General features: G+C 35.5%; 2 protein-coding genes across 2 annotated transcripts; both read left to right on the forward strand.

The window, feature by feature from the left end:
- The first annotated feature begins 569 nt into the window (after positions 1-569).
- Positions 570-11,541, forward strand: LOC145624109 (putative GTP diphosphokinase RSH1, chloroplastic). The gene is made up of 24 exons (XM_081677068.1): positions 570-781; positions 937-1,136; positions 1,215-1,394; positions 3,084-3,149; positions 3,218-3,310; positions 3,388-3,519; positions 3,607-3,708; positions 3,790-3,867; positions 3,943-4,014; positions 5,015-5,122; positions 5,362-5,459; positions 5,983-6,043; positions 6,167-6,229; positions 6,346-6,402; positions 6,569-6,670; positions 6,970-7,107; positions 7,257-7,388; positions 7,493-7,579; positions 7,655-7,726; positions 8,944-9,030; positions 9,109-9,544; positions 10,700-10,761; positions 10,854-10,922; positions 11,005-11,541. Exons 1-24 carry the CDS (start codon positions 757-759, stop codon positions 11,089-11,091), a joined length of 2,607 nt encoding a protein of 868 aa, XP_081533194.1. The 5' UTR covers positions 570-756; the 3' UTR covers positions 11,092-11,541.
- Positions 11,542-15,459: 3,918 nt separating this feature from the next.
- Positions 15,460-21,211, forward strand: LOC145625290 (uncharacterized). The gene is made up of 2 exons (XM_081678351.1): positions 15,460-15,981; positions 20,804-21,211. The coding sequence occupies exons 1-2, from the start codon at positions 15,460-15,462 to the stop codon at positions 21,209-21,211; spliced, it is 930 nt and encodes a 309-aa protein (XP_081534477.1).
- Positions 21,212-22,449: the final 1,238 nt, after the last annotated feature.

Below are 22,449 nucleotides of genomic sequence, written 5' to 3' on the forward strand. Positions count from 1 at the left end.
TTCAATCTGACCCGATTTAAAGTTTGGATCCGATCCGAATTAACGATTTGGATTAAATTGAATTTTGATTTTTACTCCCTCCGTTTTTAAATACTTGCTCCATTTCTCCATGCGCAGAGTTTTAGGAGAAATTAGTAATAAAGTATGAAAATAGTGGGGTTAGTGGAAGAATAAAAAATTGTAAAAAATCAAAAGTAGTGGAGAGAATTGAAGGAGAAAGAATATGGAATTAATATTGTTGGGTCTACTTGGTAAGAGAAATTAATTAAATATTATAAAAGCTTTCCAAATAAGGAAATTGAGCAAGTATTTAAAAACGGCCGGAAAAAGAAAGTAGAACAAGTATTTAAAAACGGAGGGAGTATCTGAATAATAAACACCCTAATTTTTAATTTCACCATCATTTGTACTTTATTTATAAGCACCTCTTAATATCTTCCGAGTATATATAATAAAATAAATATCCTGTACATTAATACGAAACCGATTAAAATCCAAAGTCATTCGTGTGGCCTTGACCACTCTCTCCTTGGATAATTTTGTTAAGAGTCCACTTTCTCGTTTTCCATTATCATTTTTTTTTTGGGTTTAATTTGTTCTCTCTCCCTAACCAAACACTCACCTTATCAATTCAAAATATACCACCAACACCAAACAACAATCTCCAACTCCTTTCGATTTTCCGCCATAACTCTTCTCTCTCCTCCAATTCTCTCTTCCATGTCTGCTTCAATTCCTCATGCTTCGCTCTAGAACATGGCGTCTTCTCCTTCGATTTCAGGTACCCCTTCCATTCTCAATTTCGATTGTTTTTCCAGTTCAATTTTGAGTTCAATTGAATTTTGATTTTGAGTTGTTGTTTTCAGTTTTTTCGAATTGAATTTTGAATTTGGAAATTTTCAATGTAATTCGTGGTTTTTATGGTGAATGTTTCAGTTGAATGTGTGAGTGTGTGTAAGTTGAAGTTATGGAGAGGAGAAGGAAGTAATGGGAGGTTTTATTGTAGTGTTGTATCTTGTGCTTGGAAAGCTCCTAGGGCTCTTACTGGTTCTTTAGCTAGTACTACTCAGAGTTCTTCGTCGTTGTCGTCGTCGTCGTCGCCGAATTCTAATGGAAGATTCAACCGGCATATACATGTGAGCATCTTCCTGATTAATTGTATTGTTAAAATGGAGAATTAGTGTTTTATAATTTATTTATTTATAATTGAACAGAGATGTAGGGTTCCTGATGCTAGAATCAGTCATATGTCAGAGACTTCCTGCTTAATTGATTCTGAATGGATGTTAAAGGGTAACTTGCAGCATTCGAATTCAAAAAGATGGAGATGGCATTGCACGTCATCGTCTGGTGCTAATGCAATTGATGATGTTACAGCTGAAAGTTTGTGGGAGGTATGCTCGATTGCTCGGAGTATGACATGGTTGAAATATCGTTTTTTTAATGAAGCTCTTTAGTATCATTTTGTGTTTATCTTTCGTACGAACGTTTGCAATTATACTTTCTAGAGGATTGCTAGTTCTTGATGATAAACGTCTATATGAGAATGTACATGTGTAAAATTATTTGCTTTAATGCATTGAGAATCTATTAAAAATAAAATGAAGAGATGGAAAAGAGGTCCAAAGAACTTTTACTTATTGATTTGGCATTGTAAAATTTATTTCTTTAGGTTCAATATCTATTAATTTAATTTGACATGGTAGCTATTAAGGCCTTTTTTTGTAATGAGCTAGTAGCTGATTGACAAAACTAGTTAACTGGTTTGACTAGCTCGTTGCATTTGATCTTTTTAAACCATCTATTTTACAAAAAACCAAACTAGTTTATTGCAAGAATTGCAACAACTCTAACAAAAAGCTGAGTTAAGCAGCCTTTTTGAATCGGCTTATTGTACTCCAACCTTTTAAATTATCTATATTCCAAATACTAAAATAGCTAATTTTGTGGTCAAACCATCTGATTGCATACAAAAAGCTAATATCTCATCAATCATTACTTTATCAAGCTAGGCCTAATACTTCTTACTTTTAGTACTCATTTATTGTTATCTAATAGAATATATAATTAAATTATAAATACTATACTAGTTATTCAATTAATTTTGAATGATTGGTATGCGTCGATTTTTTCTTACGAGAAATGAAAGAAGCATTGTCTGGTCTAATAGTTGAAATATTAATGGTCTAATAGTTGAAGTATTAATGGCTGGGCTAATAGGTGTTTTTTTCCCTCATTGGATATGTAAACTGAAGTTGAGGAGAAAAGTAAGGCAGTGAGTTGACCTAGTCAAGAATTAATTGTAATGGTTGTTTGAAAATAATGAAGCTAACTGACACACTATTTGTAAAATCCGGGCGTTGGCTGATATATTTCAATGTAAATATTTCATAAGAGGTAGGCCAATTCTTAATGCTATAGACTAAGATATACTTCCATTTTTTTTAAAAAAAAAAACTGCAGTGTGGGGGGAAACTGGTAGAGATAGAAAGAGTAAAAAGGACTTGTGATAAAAACATAGATAGAGAGAATCATAATTCAAATAAACTAAATTTGCAATTAATTTGCCACTTCCAAAATGGAATATGCTGCGATTAATAAAGATCGGGGGAAGTATGTTAATGAGACATGTGTCATAAGATTATTCGGTGGTTATGTTTCTCTTGATTAGGGCATAATATTCATGCAGATGGGAACACTTCTTTGATATTTTTCCCTATATTTTTTTTATAGTGCTTTTCAATGACTTTTGTTGTATAAATTAACCTAGTTAGCCTGTAAAAACATGAAATCCGAATTTTTCTAAAATTTGCTTGGAGGATCTAGCTTTTTATGCAAACCTCAGCAAGGTTAGCTCATTTCAAATAGGTGTAGCAGAGAAAAGTAAAGGACCTATTGAGCTTCTAAGAATAGTATAAAATTTTCACTTTATGTTTTCTGGCTTTATTTGTGTAAAACTGAATGCCTTTCCTATAAAATTTTGGGGGGCATGGTATGACCATGAGCTTTAGCTGATATGTGCATGTTTAATCAGTTACTTATCCAGAGTTTGTAACTTTGTCTATTTCCTTGCTGCCCCTCAGGATCTTAAACCCAGCATCTCATACCTACCTCCTGGTGAACTCGAATTGGTTCAGAAAGCCCTAAAGGTATCACTTGCCTCATTGGTGAATTCTGTATTTTAGATTTGGGGATTCATGTTTATTGGCTGGCACAGCTTGCTTTTGATGCTCACGATGGTCAAAAAAGACGCAGTGGGGAGCCCTTCATTATTCATCCAGTTGAAGTTGCACGTATCTTAGGAGAACTTGTAAGTTGGCATAACTTTAATCTATGTTTTTCTTCAAGTTTGTGGTTCTATTTTATAGATTGTGATCATGATTTTAGGAATTGGATTGGGAGTCTATTGCAGCTGGGTTACTGCATGATACTGTTGAGGATACAAATCTTGTAACTTTTGACCGGATTGAAAAGGACTTTGGCTCTACTGTTCGTCACATAGTAGAAGGGGAAACCAAGGTGCTACTTCTAAAAGTTAGAGGTGATTAGCCATTTAGCCATTTTAAGTCATTGTTCTGAATCTACATCTGTTTCTTCTTTTGTTAGGTGTCAAAACTTGGAAAACTCAAGTACAAAGATGAAAATAGCTGTGTACAAGATGTAAAAGCAGAAGACCTACGACAGATGTTTCTGGCAATGACAGAAGAGGTAATTGTGCACATTTTGCAGATATCTCCTTATTATTTTGTCAATTGTTATTACCAGTTGATGATTAAATTTCTGATTTAGGTCCGTGTGATCATTGTCAAACTAGCTGATAGATTGCACAACATGCGTACACTTTCACACATGCCATCTCATAAGCAGGTAATGTTGAATTTAAGTTCAATGCATTGTTGTTACATTACTAATTTACTGCTCTTTCCTATTTGTTACATCCAGACAAGTATAGCACTTGAGACTCTACAGGTGTTTGCCCCTCTGGCAAAGTTGCTGGGAATGTACAAAATAAAGGTATTTTTGTTCACCTTTTATCAAAAGCTTTTTTGTGTCACAAATTTATTTGAATGTAGTGTTGCCTTATATGAGTTGGTGAACTATTTTTTATGTCTAAGATAGATTATCAAATGAACTTAAATGAGTAAATGAAGTTGTTGCCTTTCAATACTGTGAATATATCAATATATCTCAGAATTAGTAGCCACTTCCTTTGGTTAGAGTAGTTGTTGCAGTGATTGGGCCAGGACTTTAGGCCTATTTGTGCTTGCCATTAATTCTCCCTTAATGGGCAGTAACCGCAACGGATCTCACTAGTTTGGATGTAAAACCAAAATAAGGTTCCTTATATGTTGATGGCGGTATTGTAGTTAAAATCATGTCACATAGAAATTAGGATTTTGTTCAAGTAGCACATGATTCTTGTTTAGGTATGTAATTATAGGCGATTTTGTGGTTTTGAGAAGCACAAGATCTAACACGTGGCCTATGTAATGCAAGGAATTAGTACACGGTGTTGAACCTAGGGCATTGTGCAAGGGAAATCTTTGAGGGTTAATTACTCTTTCCCTGCATCTCATCTGAAGACTATTTCAGCTTGGGCTCAAGAGCTTTCAGATCAGTGGTCAACTGGTCATAGACAGGCATTCTAAAACGAGCACTTGAGCTGCACAGGCATTTTGCACAAAAATCTTTTTTAAAATTGAAGTACGATTTCCTTACAAAAGTTGTATCTCGAAACATGAGTACTAAATTGAGCTACAGTGTTCTAGAACTGTCTACAAGTATCAAGACTGACTAGATATTCCACATTCAGCTTGTCATTTTGATGCCTTTACCTACCCATCTGGGCATGCGCAGTTGCCAACTTATTTTGCTGTGTGATTTTTTGGGTTATTATTCCTGATCTAGTGGTGTATCTCATAGAGTTTTCATGAAAGCCTATTATATCAGATAAAGTACTTTATGCTTTTCCATTTGGGATCTAATTGGTGGGAATGTCTTTTCTGTGTTGCAGTCTGAACTTGAGAACCTATCATTCATGTACACAAATGCTCAGGAGTATGAGAAAATCACCAAAAGAGTTTCTGAGCTTTATGAAGAACATGAGAAAGAGCTAAGTGAGGTAATAGTTTTCTTTTCCTCCATGTAAATGTGTGATGATAATGTCTGCTAATGCTGTTGGATTTTTGTATGTAAGTGCCAGACTGCTCTGACATTGAGAAAGTCTATTATTTCCTGTTAAATTCAGTTTGGGGTCGTAACTTACTAGTTTTGATTGATCTATAAGATTTTGTTGAAAATTAAATTTGTTTGTATTACTTGTTTATTTCTTTTGCTTACTGTGCCTTTCCTTCTTTACAGGCAAACAAAATTTTGGTAAAAAAGATTGAGGATGATCAGTTCTTGGACCTTGTGACTGTTAAAACTGAAGTGCGTGCGGTACTTAAGGAACCTTACAGGTCCAGCAGTTCTTTGTCTTTATTTCTTTTCTTTCTTAATTTAAATTGTTAAGCCTTGTTGAGTTTGCCAATTTTTTATGTGAAATGCTGTTGCCATAGTAGTGTAGTACTTATATATGAGGGACTCTAGTGCCCGGATTGGCCTGATATGGATAGGGAACATATTATTTTTGTTTCCGTTGTTTGAGATTTCATATTAGTCTTGTGGATACAACAATCTCATGTTTGTGGTTACAACCAAATACCTGTGAATTTATTGTTGAACAAGAGATGCAAAAGTAGCTTTTAACAGATGCACTTTGTCAGGATCTATGGCTGTTGCATGACATTTATTTTAATAACCTGAATTTTTGAGATAATCAATCTGTATCACATATTCACTAATGCTGTCACTTTTATATTGAGTATTATACTTGGAAACAAAAATGAAATATTTTCATCTTCTGGTATCTGTTTTTATAAAGAATTTTGATATTGAAAATGAGAGAGTCTGTAAAGCTGATTGATTTTGATGAATTTGCAGTATCTATAAAGCTGTAACCAAAGCAAATGTTTCTATAAATGAGATCAACCAGATTGCTCAGGTGCTTTCACCTTTCTTATTCTATTTTAACTATCAGAACAATTCTAAATGTATATTTGGTGAGTCAACCATTTAGCGCCATCTATCTATTATTATAATTTTAGAACTTGCTGGCTGTTTTCAGCTTCGTATCGTTATCAAGCCTAAACCTTGCAGTGGAATCGGGCCTCTGTGTACTTCTGAGCAGGTGAAAGTATCATTCTTTGTCATATTTCCACAAAGTTTTTAACTGGGGATTTATATATTGTTTTATTTTTACTCTGTATTTTGATATTTAATTTCTTCTGATTTTGTGCCTTGCAGATATGCTACCATGTTCTTGGGCTTGTACATGGCATATGGACCCCAATTCCTAGATCTGTGAGTTTCTTGATCTCTTACAATAGGGTGTGTTATGGAAATTTAAGGAGTTCCTCTTTTGGAACATGTATCTTTTCTCCTTTTCCAATGCATTAAATATCTTAAAGCCAATGGCAGATGAAATCTTCTAAATTTGCTCTGTTAATGTCTTTCCTTCTGTGAACAGATGAAAGATTACATTGCGACCCCAAAGCCTAATGGTTTTCAAAGTTTGCATACAACAGTCATCCCATTTCTTTATGAGAGCATGTTCCGGCTGGAAGTTCAGGTTGCTAAAGAATCTCTTTCTCATTTTAATTGTCCGCTATATAAATTACGAGGGTCTGAGTACTCCATATAAACACATAGCTCTCTCAATTTCTATTGATGGTCTTCCCATCAATGTTTAATCACAAATTCACAACAGTTGATCTTGCAGGCCTTTGCATATAGTAAACTATTGATATGTGTGTGTGTGTTAAGTATATAATTAATCTTGAATTTTGCTGTTAAATTATATGCTCTTATCAATTGTATCATCTCATAATTCTCAGTGGCCCTTTTCTTCAAAATATTCAATTGTTTTAGATTAGAACAGAGGAGATGGATCTTATAGCTCAAAGAGGGATTGCTGCTCACTATTGCGGGAGAGTCTCTGTTGATGGTATAGCTAGGAATTCAAGAGGGAAGCCAGTCTGTTTTAACAACAGCAATGCAGCACTAAGGGTATCTTATCTGTCATGTATTTTAATTTGTGTTTATACCAGTCCCTTGTGAATTTTATATTGTGTTGGCTTCTGCTTCTCCTTCACCACCTCCTTTTTGTCGTGGCATTTTTCGCTAATTTTATGGATAAAGTCTTTTCATTCCTCTAGATTGGCTGGCTCAATGCAATAAGAGAATGGCAAGAAGAATTTGTTGGCAATATGAGCTCTAGAGAGTTTGTGGATGTTATCACGAGGGATCTGTTAGGCAGCCGTGTTTTTGTATTTACTCCCCGTGGAGAGGTAAAGGATGCTGAATATCTATTTGTGTTAGGGACCCTATAGTCGATAAAAATTATAATAATCGTCGATGTTTCAACAATGATATTGCTTCTTGTTCTTGACAGATAAAAAATTTGCCAAAGGGAGCAACAGTTGTCGACTATGCATATATGATCCACACAGAAATTGGAAACAAGATGGTGGCTGCAAAGGTATATATTAGTTATTAAAGCAGGCGTCTTTATCTTCGTGAATTTTTTTGTAATCAGATGGGCACTTTTCCTCAGGTTAATGGGAACCTTGTTTCTCCAACGCATGTACTTGCCAATGCTGAAGTTGTGGAGATAATTACTTATGATGTAAGTGCTTGGCTGTCCTATTTTTTGTCTAAATCTAAATTTATTATCTGAAGTCTATTTTGCTGAGATTTCATATCTTTTTATTCTGTCTAATTCTTGTCCCGTAACTCCCTTTAGGATTGGAAACCTTTAATTTTGAATTATAGCTGTTGTAGTGATGGAACTTCGAAATATATGGTCTACTGTAATGAGACTAATGACTACATCTTTTATGATATCTTTGGGGATTCATCTCAATATAGTATGTGTGTTAAGGGATTGTAAAACTATTATATGTAGGAAAGATTATTATGTCAAGGCCCATGCCCCTTATCCCTTAAAAAGGTACCTCTTCACATAATAAGTTACAGGCCTTGGCTTTACGATAAACTCTTCTCATGCATCACCTTCTTGTTGTTGATTGGGTAAAGTCATAGTGTCTTCTTTAATTTCCTGATCACAAAGCCTGGCTTGCTTGTTCTTAGATAACTTCTGTAATTTTGTCAAGAATCACTTGCAGAAATTCCAAACTGTAGTTTTTGCATTTCTTTTGAAAGGCAAAGGTTCATATAAAGGTTAAGCTCAAGGTCATTGTCTGGACATCAATTTGTAAGGACACTCATGATAATTTGTAGGTGTAGTGGCCAACCGGGGCTTTGTCTGCAAATGTTTGTGAAATGTGCTACAAAGGTGCAAAGTATGATCCGCATCATTTCCTTCGTTGTGTGGTGGCTGGTGTTAAAAAGCTTTTTTTATTATTATTTAAATATAGAATAAGGGTGTTTTGGTGTTATGCTTCTTTGATGGGCCAATTGTTGGTGTTTTTTTTTCGGTCTAGTGAGGAGAAAGCAATGTAAGTTGCTTTGGAGTTGCACATCTAAGGAAGTTATTGGTTGCTTTGGTTGAAGAGTTGATAATCAATGACATCCACCGTAGAAAGGTTAATGGAACAATGGAGTTATGAGGTGGCAGTGTTGTGGGATTCTTCTTTTTTCTATATATTTATTTTTTATTTTTACCTTGTTCTGCGGCGTCCAGTGTCTTGCCCACAGTCCAAATATTTTCTTCCCAATGTCCAGTGTGACTGGCGTTTTTTAAGTAATTTTTGGAAGGAGGATGGCTTGTCCTTCCATTTATATCTTCGTTTGTTACAGCAATTAGTATTTAGTATTTATGTTTCAGCAAGTAGCTGCAAATTGATTTTTGTATTCTCATCTTTTTGATTTTCCATGCCCTAGGCTCTCTCGAGTAAATCTGCTTTCCAGAAGCACAAGCAATGGTTGCAACATGCCAAAACTCGCAGTGCTCGTCATAAGATTATGAAAGTGAGTTTTTAGTGATTACCAGCTAGATTAATGGATTGATTTGCTGATATCTATGTTAACAGCATTTTGTTTGCACAGTTTTTGAGGGAACAAGCTGCATTGTCTGCTGAAGAAATCACTTCAAATTCTATCAATGACTTCATCGCTGATTATGAAAAAGATGTACGGGAGGAGACCTTGGACTTTTCCAGAGCGAGCAGGCCAATTTCAAATACAATGTTTGAAACTTTGCTGCTTCCTGAAAATCCTGAAGATCTTCAGCTGTCAAATGGTGCTCTTTGTATACCAAAGGTTAATGGGAAACACAATAAGCTTATAGAGCATTCAAGTTTAGATAAGGGGCAGCTATTATCACAAGATAACGATATTGCCAAGTTGATTATTGCTAATACTACAAGGCCTAGGGTAGTCCTTCCAGAGCTGGAAAGTTGGCAAACCAGCAAGATTGTTGCTTGGCACAGCATTGAAGGGAGATCTATTCAATGGCTCAGTGTAGTTTGTGCTAATCACCAAGGTAATTTTCTGGTTTTTTTTTTCTTTGCTTTGGCTTTTGGATCATAATGTGCTAAGTTCATGGGTCATTAAGATGTCTTTGCTCCTTATCTATTGTGAAGTGGACATTGATTGTGCATATCGGTTCAGGGGTCAGCCAGAAACAACCTGTTCTGGAAGGGGGTAAGGTTGGGTATATTTGATCCCTCTTACATGCCTAGGGCGGGATCCTATTAACAGGCATTTGGGTAGTGTTGATAGCATGATGTTGATATGGTTAATATTCATTGTGGAAAAAATATGCATTAATTTATTGGGCTGTCAAATTTAAATTACTTCCAAGGTGTGCTAGATTATTTTCATGGAAATATAACTCCAAATCCAAATGTTTGCATAATTTATCAGAGGTGTGATTGTGATCATTTCTGTATACAAGTGAAATTATAAGAGGATGATCAAAGGCTTGATTTATAGATGTATTATTAGAAGTATCAGAGTTTGAAGCCTGTAAACTTTGACTCTAAAATCAATATCTAAGAATTATAGGAAAGTATGTATAGAAAAAGCTTTTGAATGAAAGATGTCCTAAACTTTTGGCAAGGTTCAACTTCTATTTGATATTTTCGTTATTGAAAGCTATATATAACATTGACTAAATGACCATAGTAATTTATACATTAGTTTTTTCCACTTTAGGTGAACCTTACTAGCCCTATTAAGGCTATTATGTTGAGAGCAGGATTTTTGGTGCAGTTATATTCATGAGTTCACTTGCAGTCTGCTAAAGAGTATGTCAAGTCTTAAGTTAACTTGGGTAGTCAGATAAAGGAGATGGATCTATACATTTATTCAGTTTCATGTACTCTGAACTCCTTACTAAAGATTTTTTTTTTTTTTTTTTTTTTTTTTTTGGGTCCTACACTCCTCCTACCCAGTGTCCAGTGATACTCCTTTCTCATGGAAGTGATTTTCTAACTATAGGACTAGATTTCAGTGAACAACATATGCAGAGAGGACTTGAGAATTTCTCTGTTTATAATATGGTCCATTCAAGTGAGAAGTCATTGGTGGCTAATAAAAATAAATAATTTGACTCATTAATTTTGTTTTACATTATCGATTATGCATCAATTCCCTCGTGCTGGTTTCTGAACTTCTGTACACCATAAAATTTCAGGTATGATGAGCCAAGTCACAACAGTCTTGGCGTCTTTGGGGATCTCAGTGTGTTCCTGTGTGGTGAGATGAAGCAATCAACACGTTTTATATTAATATGAATCTTTTTAAGGAGTGTGAGTGACTTATTTGCTTTTTACATATTTCCCAAATAGGCCGAACTTGACAGAGGGAAGGGTATTGGAGTAATGCTATTTCACATTGAAGACGCTTCAAATAATCTGGTATATTACTTTGTTTTGTCTTGAATTAGTCAACTTTTCAAGCTTGTAACAGCTAACAATTTCTAAATTCATTCCTTTTCAGAATGATGCTTGCGCAAGGATTGATCTCATACTTGGTGTTCTGGGATGGTCCACAGGCTGTAGTTGGTTGAGCTCCCCAGAATTATAGGAAATGCTTATATTGAGCAAGTTATATATGGATGATTCAGAAAGAGGAGGGGGGATGTAAAAAGAAAGGCGTGGCTGGTTGTTGGTGCCACATAATATATCATTATCCGGTGTTCTTCACTGCAACCCACTATTTTTGTTCTCCAAGCAATTCCTGCCTTGCAGGCTTGTGAGTGGAAGTTGTGTGAAGAGACAGAGACAATTTCTGATGATTGGTTTGTTAAATCAGAATCCTGAATATTTTTGGTTAAACATGGCAAAATAGATAGCATGAGCCGATTTGGCTCATATACTAAGTCAGGGTAGTGTATATACAGAGAAGAGTTGTATAGTTAGGAATAGGTGTAAAGGGGGAATACAAGGCTTCATCCGCTGGGAAAGACAAAGGGAGAAGCCAACATATCCATGTGTTAATTTCCAGAGTACATTAATGTATTTACTTATCTATTCATTTTCTTCTGCTTAACTCTTGGAATCTTGAAGTCTGTTTCGAACTGGCGGTGATTGTGGTGTAAACTAGTTATGCTGCATTCTTTGCTCGGGAACTTGACTGTAATTCTTTGTTGACATTAATAAAGGGACAATGATACATTGATCCATATTGAAGGATTTAAAACCCACATCATGATTGATCATTGTACATTAAATAAGCTACTCTTATGGTCCCTTTCTCACTCTCTCTATAGGGTTGGTGAGCCTATTGGGTTAACCATTTTTGTTCCACATAAAGATGGAACCCATGTCATGATTGACCACTGTACCGGTTTAGCTCTTGTCATCATGTCATGGGATGTAATAACGATTTACACTGGTTGTCATTGGTGTACTTTAACCCTCCTCCTTTATCCAGGCTTGTGACTGGTAGCGAAAAGTCCATTGGTGGAGGGTTTTTTTTTTTTTTTTTTTAAATTTTTTTTTTTTTAATAATAAGACTAAGTCTTTGATTGATTGATGATGTTAATTTGGAATTAAAACAGCTATTTGGTAGTTTTTTTAAAAGGGGGGAGGGGGGGAATGCATGAGAATTGAGAGTTTGGGTTTAAAGTGCCATAGTGAATTGAATACTGAAATATTCTTACCTCTTTTTTTTTTTCATAGTTGACACGTATTACTTTTTAGGATTTTTTTTTTTTTTTTTTAGTTGACACGTTTATTTGTTGAGTAAGTTTTATGCTGGGCATTTACTAGCTACCCCACTTGCTTTATCATTATTTCTCACTCTTTTTCTCCTTAATATGTGTGCCTAAATTGAACGCGTTAACTAATGCTTTGCTTGGATAAAAATAAGGAAGGAAAGGAAGGGGAAGGAATTATGAGGAAGGGGAAAGAAAGGGAGGGGGAGGTGAACTCCATATTCCCTCCAAATCTCTCCAATTTTGAAGGGATTAGAGCACCAGTAGTGGCAAGGATTGTAATCCTTTTAGAGCCACTTTAGAATACTTTTTGGTATCCTTACCATTGTTGGTTCATCTAGGAGGACTCTTTTACACAAAGGAATACACTGTTTCCTTTCCATGGAAAAGATAACTTCCTCGGCCCAAGCGAAAGATTGAGCAAATAAAGACAAAAAGTGGGTCTTGTATTTGACAAAAAGTGAACGAATTTTACATTGCAACGGTAACTTAGCTGACATGCAAGGCATGTGAATTCATTGCATTGCAATGGTAAATTGAAGTTGTCGTGTCATGATATTATTGCATTTGAATTTCTTTTGCTTCAATTTTGTATAACGGCTATAATATGTAAACGGTAACTTATTTGGAAAAACTAAAAACACAACGGTCATGAAATTTTTTTTCTCTTTAAAATGAGTATAATTTGTCCATATTTTCACAAACTTTTATTTTCAATTAGAAATTACTCTCCATATTTCCAATTCATATTAGTTCCATATCTCCAAGTCATTTTTTCTCCATAACACTTCTACCGCTAGTTTCTTTTTTTCTTACCAACATATCACTTCCAATTTAGAAAACCCTTCAATATGGATCGTAATAATTCAAATTACGGGAATAATATGAATTTTCCAAATAATCCAAACTATCAATATAATCAAAATAATCCTCCTTTTGACCCAAATTCATTGAGTAATCCTCATTTTCAAGCTGCTTTGCAATGGTTTAATAATCAATCAAGACCAATAAATGTCAATAACACAATGTCAACCTTCTTGAGTTCTTTCCCTTTTCCTTAAAGTAGCTCGTCATCTCAACAATCTCTTGGTAATATGTCGGGTTTTCCCATTTATGAACATTTCACTCATAACATGAATCAATCACCGTGAGGTTTTGGTGGTAGCAATGCAACTCCAATAGAGGAGAGTGGTGATGAACATGTGGAACAATTAGTGGGGGCGCAACATCTAAAAGACATTGACGATGTTGATGTCGAAATTGTTGTCAACACCACCGGGCAAAGGAAAAACCAGTCATGGAGCATAGCTGAAGACAAAGCACTTGTATCGGCCTACATAAACACAGGGGGTGACGTAGTGAAAGGAACCAAGACAAAGAGAAGTGGGTTATGGGTTGACATCTATAACCGTTAGAACGTTCTAGAATAGAAAACCCCGATGAAATAAAGGTAAGAAACATTAAATCTATGAAAAAATCGATGGGATCATATCAATTTACATTGTAGTAAATGGGTAAATGCATATGGGTATCATTATCAAACCAAGGGTAGTGGTGAGTCCGAGCAAAAATTTGGAGAAATTTGCTGACAAAGATTATTACGCAACTAACAACAAGATGTTTTGTTTATTGCACTATTTTGAGGAATTGAGAAAATATCTGAAATGGGATCCATCTTTGGCCAAAGATCAATTAAATATGTTACCCGGTGGCCAACAAACGTCAACTGAAAGTTTGGGAAGCGGTAAACGATTACAACCTGATTCACCATCCGATGTTGGAAGAGGAAGTAAAAGACCTGCTGGCATAAAACAAACAAAGATGAAAGGTAAAGCATCTAATACTTCATCTTCAAGTATAAATCTTGAAGCGTTAAACACAAATTTTAATGAATTTGGTGATAAGTTGAATGATTTGGGTGGGCGACTACTGGATCAGTTGAAGGAAAAAGATGAACTTAAAAAAGCAAAAGTTGAAGAAAAGAAAAGGCAAAAGGACGAGGCATGAAGTTTAGAATGTTAGAAAGGTTAATGCAGAAGCCCGTTCTTGATGAAGTTGAATTATAAATGTATAAGAAACTTAAAGATGAATTCAGTAGTATATTTTCGATTTGATTTAATTTACCTGATTGTACCGAGTAATCATGATTTGTTATTACGATTATGAGTTGTATGTTTTATTATTATTGTAACTTTGCAGAATTATTGTCAATGTACCTTTTTAATATGAATGTAATTTCTATGTATTAATATGAACTTTCTGTTTACTAAATTGAGTTAAAGTCTGTTAATGTTACTTTATATTATTGTGATAATGTATAAGATTGCTACCCATGGCATTTCATCTAACCAAAATCTTATCTTCTGACATCCTTTGTTTTATGACCACATATCATTATCTGAAATCTTATCTTCTGACTAACCTTATCGTTTTTTTTTTCTAGACAATTTATCAGATTGCTCCCATGACATTTCATCTAACAAAAATCTTATTATCTTCTGACATTCTTTACTTTATGACCACATATCATTATTAGAAATTTTATATTCTAACTAACCTTATCGTTTTTTTTGTCTAGATAATTTATCAGATTGCTCCCATGACATTTCATCTAACCAAAATCTTATCTTTTGACATCCTTTGTTTTATGACCACATATCCTTATCAGAAATCTTATCTTCTGACTAACCTTATCCCATTTTCTATCTATAAAATTCATAAAATTACTCCCAATAACATTACATCTATTAATATCAACCTTATGTTCTCTTTAGCGTTTTTTTTTTAAAAAAAAAAACCCAAAACCTTCTATTTCAAATATTGTTTGGTAATAAACATAATATAAATTTCGATTCAAACTCTTCAAGTTCTTCTTCTTCATCTACAAGTTTAACTGATGAAATCTATGATCAAATGGTCATGAATTTTATCAACAAGAGTCATAGATTACAAGTAATGCAAAATGCAGTATTTGTAGCTGTAAACAATTCATTACAGCAAAATGAACAAAAAGAACGAAGAATAAATGTGCCGAGAAATCGTGAAGCAGCTCACGACAATTTAGTTTCAGATTACTTTAGCGACTAACCAGTATACGATGAAACCACATTTCGAAGGAGGTTTCGAATGCGAAGAGCCCTTTTCCTTCGCATTGTCAACACATTAAGTGCAACTAACCGTTACTTCCAACAACACCCAGATGCGACCATGCGTCTTGGTGCTTCACCCCTTCAGAAATGCTCAACAATATGTTAGCTTATGGTTGTTCTGCTGATCAAGTAGATGAGTATCTTAAGCTCGGTGAAAGCACTGCTAGAGAATGTCTTGCACAGTTTGTCAATGGAGTAATTGCTCAATTTGCAATTGAGTACCTTTGCAAGCCAACATTGGAAGATATCCAACGCTTCCTTAGAGAAGGGGAGGATAGAGGTTTCCCTGGCACGTTGGGCAGCATTGATTGCATGCATTGGGTCTGGAAAAATTGTCCAGCTGGATGGAAAGGAATGTATCGAGGAAGATCTAAAACGACGACTATTATTTTACAAGCGATTGCTTCCAGGGATTTATGGATTTGGCACGCCTGCTGTAGGACGCCTGGATCCTGCAACGACATTAATGTACTTCAACGTTCTCCGGTGTTTGATGATATAATAAATAATCGTGCTCCACAAGTTATGTTCATTGTTAACGGAGATAACTACAACAAAGGATATTATCTCACAGATGGGATTTATCCAAAATGGTCGATATTCATAGACGTTATTGCAGCCCCACAAACCTTAAAGGATAACACTACAAGAAAACAGCAAAATTGCGACGGAAAAAGTTCGTCGTAAACTATGTAAATTCCGTCGTAAAGTCGGTTTACGGCGGAATTCCGTCGTAAATGGTTGTCGGAAATCCCTTTGTAGGAAAATGACCATTTTACGACGGAAATTCCGTCGTAAACCGACTTTACGACGGAATTTACGACGGAAATAATATCGTCGGACTTGGAATTGGCCTTTGATGAAGTTCCGTCGCAAACTTCCGACGGAAAAAGTTCCGTCGCAAACCTTAGATTACGACGGAATTTTCCCTCGCAAAATACTATTTACGACGGAAAATTCTGTCGCAATATATATTTTGCAAGGGAAAATTCCGTCGCAAAAAATATTTTGCGAGGGAAAATTCCGTCGCAAAAAATATTTTGCGAGGGAAAATTCCGTCGCAAATTATATTTTGCAAGGGAAAATTCCGTCGCAAATTATATTTTGCGAGGGAAAATTCCGTCGCAAATATGTAAATTACGACGAAATATTCCGTCGCAAATTGTATTTCCAGCCCAAAACAAATTTTTGTAATTTTCTGCATTTTCAAACCTGAATTTTTTTAATGATAAATCGACGAAAAAAAAAAACTGAATATTGAGTCCTAAAATTGTTGTTTTAAAAAAATTAATTACCGACCTACGAAATTAGGGTTATGTACATATATATATTATAATTATGTCCTAGTACAAAAGATAGTCCACATTTTGGTATCTATACCAAACAAAAGCTAGGTTAGAGTGATTCTATGCTAGACTAAAGCTAAGCTACGCAATCGCCTGGAAACCCTAGCCTGCTCCACCATCACCCGGGTTGTTCCTAGGGTCTCGATGCTGAGGATGAATGGTGGAACATGAGTCGTTGTTGTTGAGACGACTCATCATCTCATCGAAACTCTCCTTATATCTCCTCTCCATTTCAGCCATTCGGGCTTCCATTTGAGTTTGGAGAGTTTGCACCCTGTGTTCCATCTGGTCTTGCATTTGAGAAATGACAGACGGCGTGTATTGCTGTGAAGAACGGGAACCTCGACCCTGTTTGCCATAGTAGAGCTCTGCACTTTGGCCAAGTCCCTTCACACGCCCCTTCTTATTGCGCCCACCCACCGACTCCCAGTACAACTCATTGGGACTCTTCTGAATCCCCTGACTCCTTGTTTCTTCGAGCTTCTTCTGGTAGGTGTCCTACAAAATATTGAAGATAAAAAGAAATATTGTTAAAAAAAACAACCAACAATATGGAATTATATTGCATACTTTTAGGTGCCTAAGGATAGAAATTAAGAAAATTAAGCACATAAGTCAATTTTCAACCCTCACTCATCCAAAATCATCCAAATTTGGGCTATATCGCTAAAACCATGCCTATTTTCTAAGTTTTCAAGCAAATGGACTCGTTCTTTCTTCTAACATTCCAATATCAATTGCTTTTAAGTGCCTAAGGATAGAAATTAAGAAAATTAAGCACATAAGTCAATTTACAACACTAACTCATCCAAAATCATCCAAATTTGGCCTATATGGCTAAAACCATGCCTATTTTCCAAGTTTTCAAGCAAATGGACTCGTTCTTTCTTATAACATTCCAATATCACATACTTTTAATTGCCTAAGGATAGAAATTAAGAGAAATAAGCACATATGTCAATGTTCGACCCTAACTCATCCAAAATCATCCAAATTTGGCCTATCTGGCTAAAACCATGCCTATTTTCCAAGTTTTCAAGCAAATGTAAGGTTTGTTTCTTCTAACATTCCAATATCAATTGCTTTTAAGTGCCTAAGGATAGAAATTAAGAGAAATAAGCACATATGTCAATGTTCGAAATTAGGGTGTGCCATTGTGCCTTGAACTCGAGGATTTTTAGCATGCCATGTCATTTCCTCAGAAATGTTTTTAGTTGCAAAAAGCCTTTGCAACCTAGGTGTGATAGGGAAATAAAATAGAACATTCAAAGGCACTAATCTACCTTTAGAAGTCTTCTTGTATCGGTCGCTGCCACACAACCTACATGTAGATAATTGAGCATCATCTTTCCAAAACAACATACATCCTTTCGGGCATGCATGAATCTTTTCATGGGGCAGCTCTAACCCCTTAACAATTTTCTTGACCTCATAGAATGTCTCGGCCATGTGGTTGTTGTTAGGAATCGCTTCATTAACCAAAGAAGCAAATCCATCAACACATCTGTGCGGCAAATTATACTCACACTTTAGGCTAGTGATTCTAGAAGCCATCTCTAACACAGACAATGAACTCCCTTCGTACAACGGTTGTTCAGAAGCCCTTAACAAATCAAAAAATGGCTTGGCTTGTGCATTAGGCTCCTCCTCTAATGAAACAGGTGGCTCTTTGGAATGGCCTTGATCTTGAGACTGACCAAAGGCATCCAAAACCATTTCACGATATTCATTTGACTCCCTTCTACGAGTTCCTGGAAACCCTTCCCCATGACACATCCACTCGTAGTAATTAGGTAAAAAACCGCTGCGATACAAATGAAGTTTGACCGTATCTGGATCCCAGAGACGTTTGTTTTTGCATTTAAAACATGGACACCTAACTTCATTCGGGTTGCTACTCTCGGGATTATCTTCCACATATTTAAGGAATTCATCTACCCCCTTCAAGAACTCAGGATTAATAGAATTCCCAACCTTCCTTTCGTACATCCAGCTACGTTCTTTTCGTTTCATGATTACAAGTTCTACACAACTAACACATATGCCATTAATCACATTAGTCATAAAGCACAATATATATTCATTATAGATCAAACTGTTATGGAAATGCAAATGAGAAGAGAAATGATTTCCAAGGGTCCTTATCACTCCAACCTAACCCATCCTTGTACGTTCAATCTCACTAGTGAATGTATGCCAGAATTTCAATTCTATGGAAAATCCGGCAGCATCTCCCTACAGTTCCCCGAGTACACAATATAGGCGATTAGAAACACCTATATATGTACCTAGAGAACATTGTAGAGAAATGACAAGCAAGGATCTTCCTTAGAATTAAAACAAAGGAATACATTCACCACCTAAGTGAGAATAAACGTACAAGGACAGTCCCAACCGGGGACTATTCAAGACATACTCCTAATGTGTATGCCTTGAACGGGTATCTAGGCATATGATTATGCAAATGATTTTTTTAAAGATATTAAAACTAAACTAACATACAAAAAATTATACAAATACATCATAATTAAACTTAACATAAACAAACATATCATAAAACCTTAACATTAATATAAACAAATCAAACCAAACTAAACCAAACTAAACTAACATATCATAATATTAAATATAGTAACATGCATTATAAAAAATTAAACTTAAGTAAGAAACATTATATTAAACTAAACAAAACTAAACTAGATTATAATGAACTAAAGTAATCTAACATACATCATATTAAACAAAACAAACAAAACGTACCTAAAGTTTCATAATATTAAACTAATCTAATATACTTTAGTAAAACTAAACTAAATTAAACCACATTATATTAAAATAAACTAAACTAAACTAACATACTTACAAAAAAGTAAACTACACTAAACTAAACTAACATACTTACAAAAAAAAAAAAAAAAAAAAAAAAGAGTAACTAAACTAAACTAACACACATTATATTAGAATAAACTTAACGAAACTAAGTTATGTTAAACAAAACCAAACCAAACTAACATATATACGTTATATTAGGGTTTGTAATGTGACTAACCTTTAGATCTGCACTTCTTTTTGACAATTAAACCAATTGTACAAATCCTACATACAAAATATTTAAAAAAAATAATTAAATTAAATAAATAAGGGTTTATTATTAAAAAAAAAAAAAAATTGGGGAAAGGACAACTTACCAACTGCTTCAGCCACGGCGAGGGAAGGGAGGAGGCCGGAGGTTGCGGTTGTGGTGGTCAAGGGAGGCTGCATTGTGGTGGTTAATAAATCAAATCATTATTACTAGTAGTAGTGCCGAAAAAAAAAAAAGAAAAAAAAAAAACAAAAACAACTTACTGAATTTTAAGGGGGAAGTGGCGTCGCCGGAAACAACCACCACCAGTCGGTTCAGTCACGGGTAGGGGACGGAAGTGCGCCGCTAGCTAGGCTGCATTGTGGTGGTTAATTGTTAGCCGGTGGTGGTTTTTTTGCAAAATTAAAAAAAAAAACTAATTTAAAGTTACCTAGACGTGGCAGCGTTGCCGGAAACCACCAGCGCCGTTCTTCTTCCTCGACGGCTCTCTCTTCCTCCTTCTCTTTCTCTTTCTCTTTCTCTTTCTCGTTCTCCTCTCTCTTTCTTTCACCCTTCTTTCTCTCTTTCGTTCTCGGCGGCGAGTGTGGGTCGACGGCCGGTGTCACCGTCGCTGATTACGGTCGCTGGAGAGCCGCCCTCTTTCTCTCTCTCCTTCTCTTTTTCTCTCTCCTTCTCTTTCTCTCTCTGCTGCTTCAATTGCTCTTTCCCCCTTTTTTTTAGGTTGAGCCAGATTGTTATTTTTCAAAAAAAAAAAAAAACCAACTTTTGCGACGGAAATAAATTCCGTCGTAAACATAATTTTCCGACGGAATATTCCGTCGGAAAATTATGTTTACGACGGAATTTATTTCCGTCGCAAAATTTACGACGGATACAACCTCATAACTCAACTTTTCCGTCGCTAAATTGCGACGAAACAAATTCCGTCGTAAAATGTGAACTTTGCGACGGAAAAAGGAGTTCGTCGCAACAATTCCGTCGCTATTTAGCCTATTTCTAGTAGTGTAAATTGTTCACTACACGTCAAGAGAGTGCTAGAAAGGATGTTGAGTGTGCATTTGGGGTGTTACAAGCTCAGTTTGCAATAATTAGGAAGCTTGCTTTGGCATGGAGTGCTAGAAAGACTTGCATCATCATACACAACATGATAGTTGAAGACGAGCGTGATACATATTTTAACTATAAAGATCCACTTGAATTCGCCCAAGAACAGCCTGAAAATATGTCAGGGTCGTCCTCAACCAGAAATGCAACAACATTTACCGTAACTCCTGGGCCGTATGATCCTGATAATTTTAGTAGATTGATAGCTTCGAGAGGGGAGATTCGTGATAGACAAGTTCATGAGGGATTAAAGAACGTCTTGGTTGAGCGTTTATGGGCAAAATCAAGGAGCTCGGTTGAAAATTAGCATTTTAATAATTTTGAATTGTGTGTGTTATTCTCGTTGCTTATTTTCATCCGTATATATCATATTTTTAATTTATGTCTTTTAATTCATATATTTCGTATTTTACTAATTTTTTATATTAATGTGAAATTGTAATAGTTGATGTATTTTTGTTCGATTAATAATAATAATAATAATAATAATAATAATAATAATAATAATAATAATAATAATAATAATAATAATAATAATAATAATAATAATAATATCATGTTTGGGCCAGACTATGAATGGTAAGACATACCGTAGTGTTCTTTGCTACCGGTTGGGTGTTCCATTGTTCTCCGTTTCAAGACCGTGTTCTGCTTGCTCAAGGGTTTTTGATGGGGATATTTATGGGGATCATGCAATGTCTTGTGTTGGGATTGTGGGTATTAAGCATCGGCACAACATTGTTCGTGACACCCTGGTTGATATATGTTTTCGGTCTGAGATTTCTGCTTGAAAGGAGGTTAACGTTGGGTTGACTGGAGGGAACGACGGGGCTCTTCGACCAGCAGATGTGTTGCTTTATTCCTGGGATAGAGGCCTTGATGTATGTGTTGACTTGACGGGGTCTTCACCTTTAACGCAATCGGGGTTGTCTGACTTTGTTCCTGGTCGTGTTGTGTCGACAGCGGCTCAGCGGAAGCGGGACAAGTATGGGGCGCGTTGCAGGGCTATTGGCTATGGTTTTCTTCCTTTCTCCTTTTCTTCGTTGGGGGAATTAGAGAAGGATGCTATTGCGTTGCTAAAGCGGGTTTAGGCATTCGCTAAGGCTCAAGATATTGGTGCTCGTGCAGCTACTCATATCTTAGAGGGGTGGGGGCCCAGATTGTATCTCGGCTCCCCACCAATTTCTTGTAAATTGATTGACTTTGTAGGTTTTTTGCAATTTTTATAATAATAATAATAATAATAATAATAATAATAATAATAATAATAATAATAATAATAATAAACATATTTTCAAACTTTAATAATAATTAAGTGTGTAAATAGGAGAGAGAATATATGGTAGGGTATATGTAAATAGGAGAGAGTAAATGGGAAAGGATACTCATTAACATTGGAAATATTTAAGAAAGAGGATAAGTAAAAGGATGGAGATAGTGGGAAGTGATGTGAAAGAAAGAGAGTGTGATGTGTCAAGTGGAGGAAAGGAGAGAGAAATTGGGAAAGGATTATAGCTTTCTCTTGAATGTTGGTGCTCTTATACT

This window comes from Chenopodium album, chromosome 3 (assembly GCF_948465745.1).
Source record: "Chenopodium album chromosome 3, dcCheAlbu1.1, whole genome shotgun sequence".
Classification (NCBI taxonomy): domain Eukaryota; kingdom Viridiplantae; phylum Streptophyta; class Magnoliopsida; order Caryophyllales; family Amaranthaceae; genus Chenopodium; species Chenopodium album.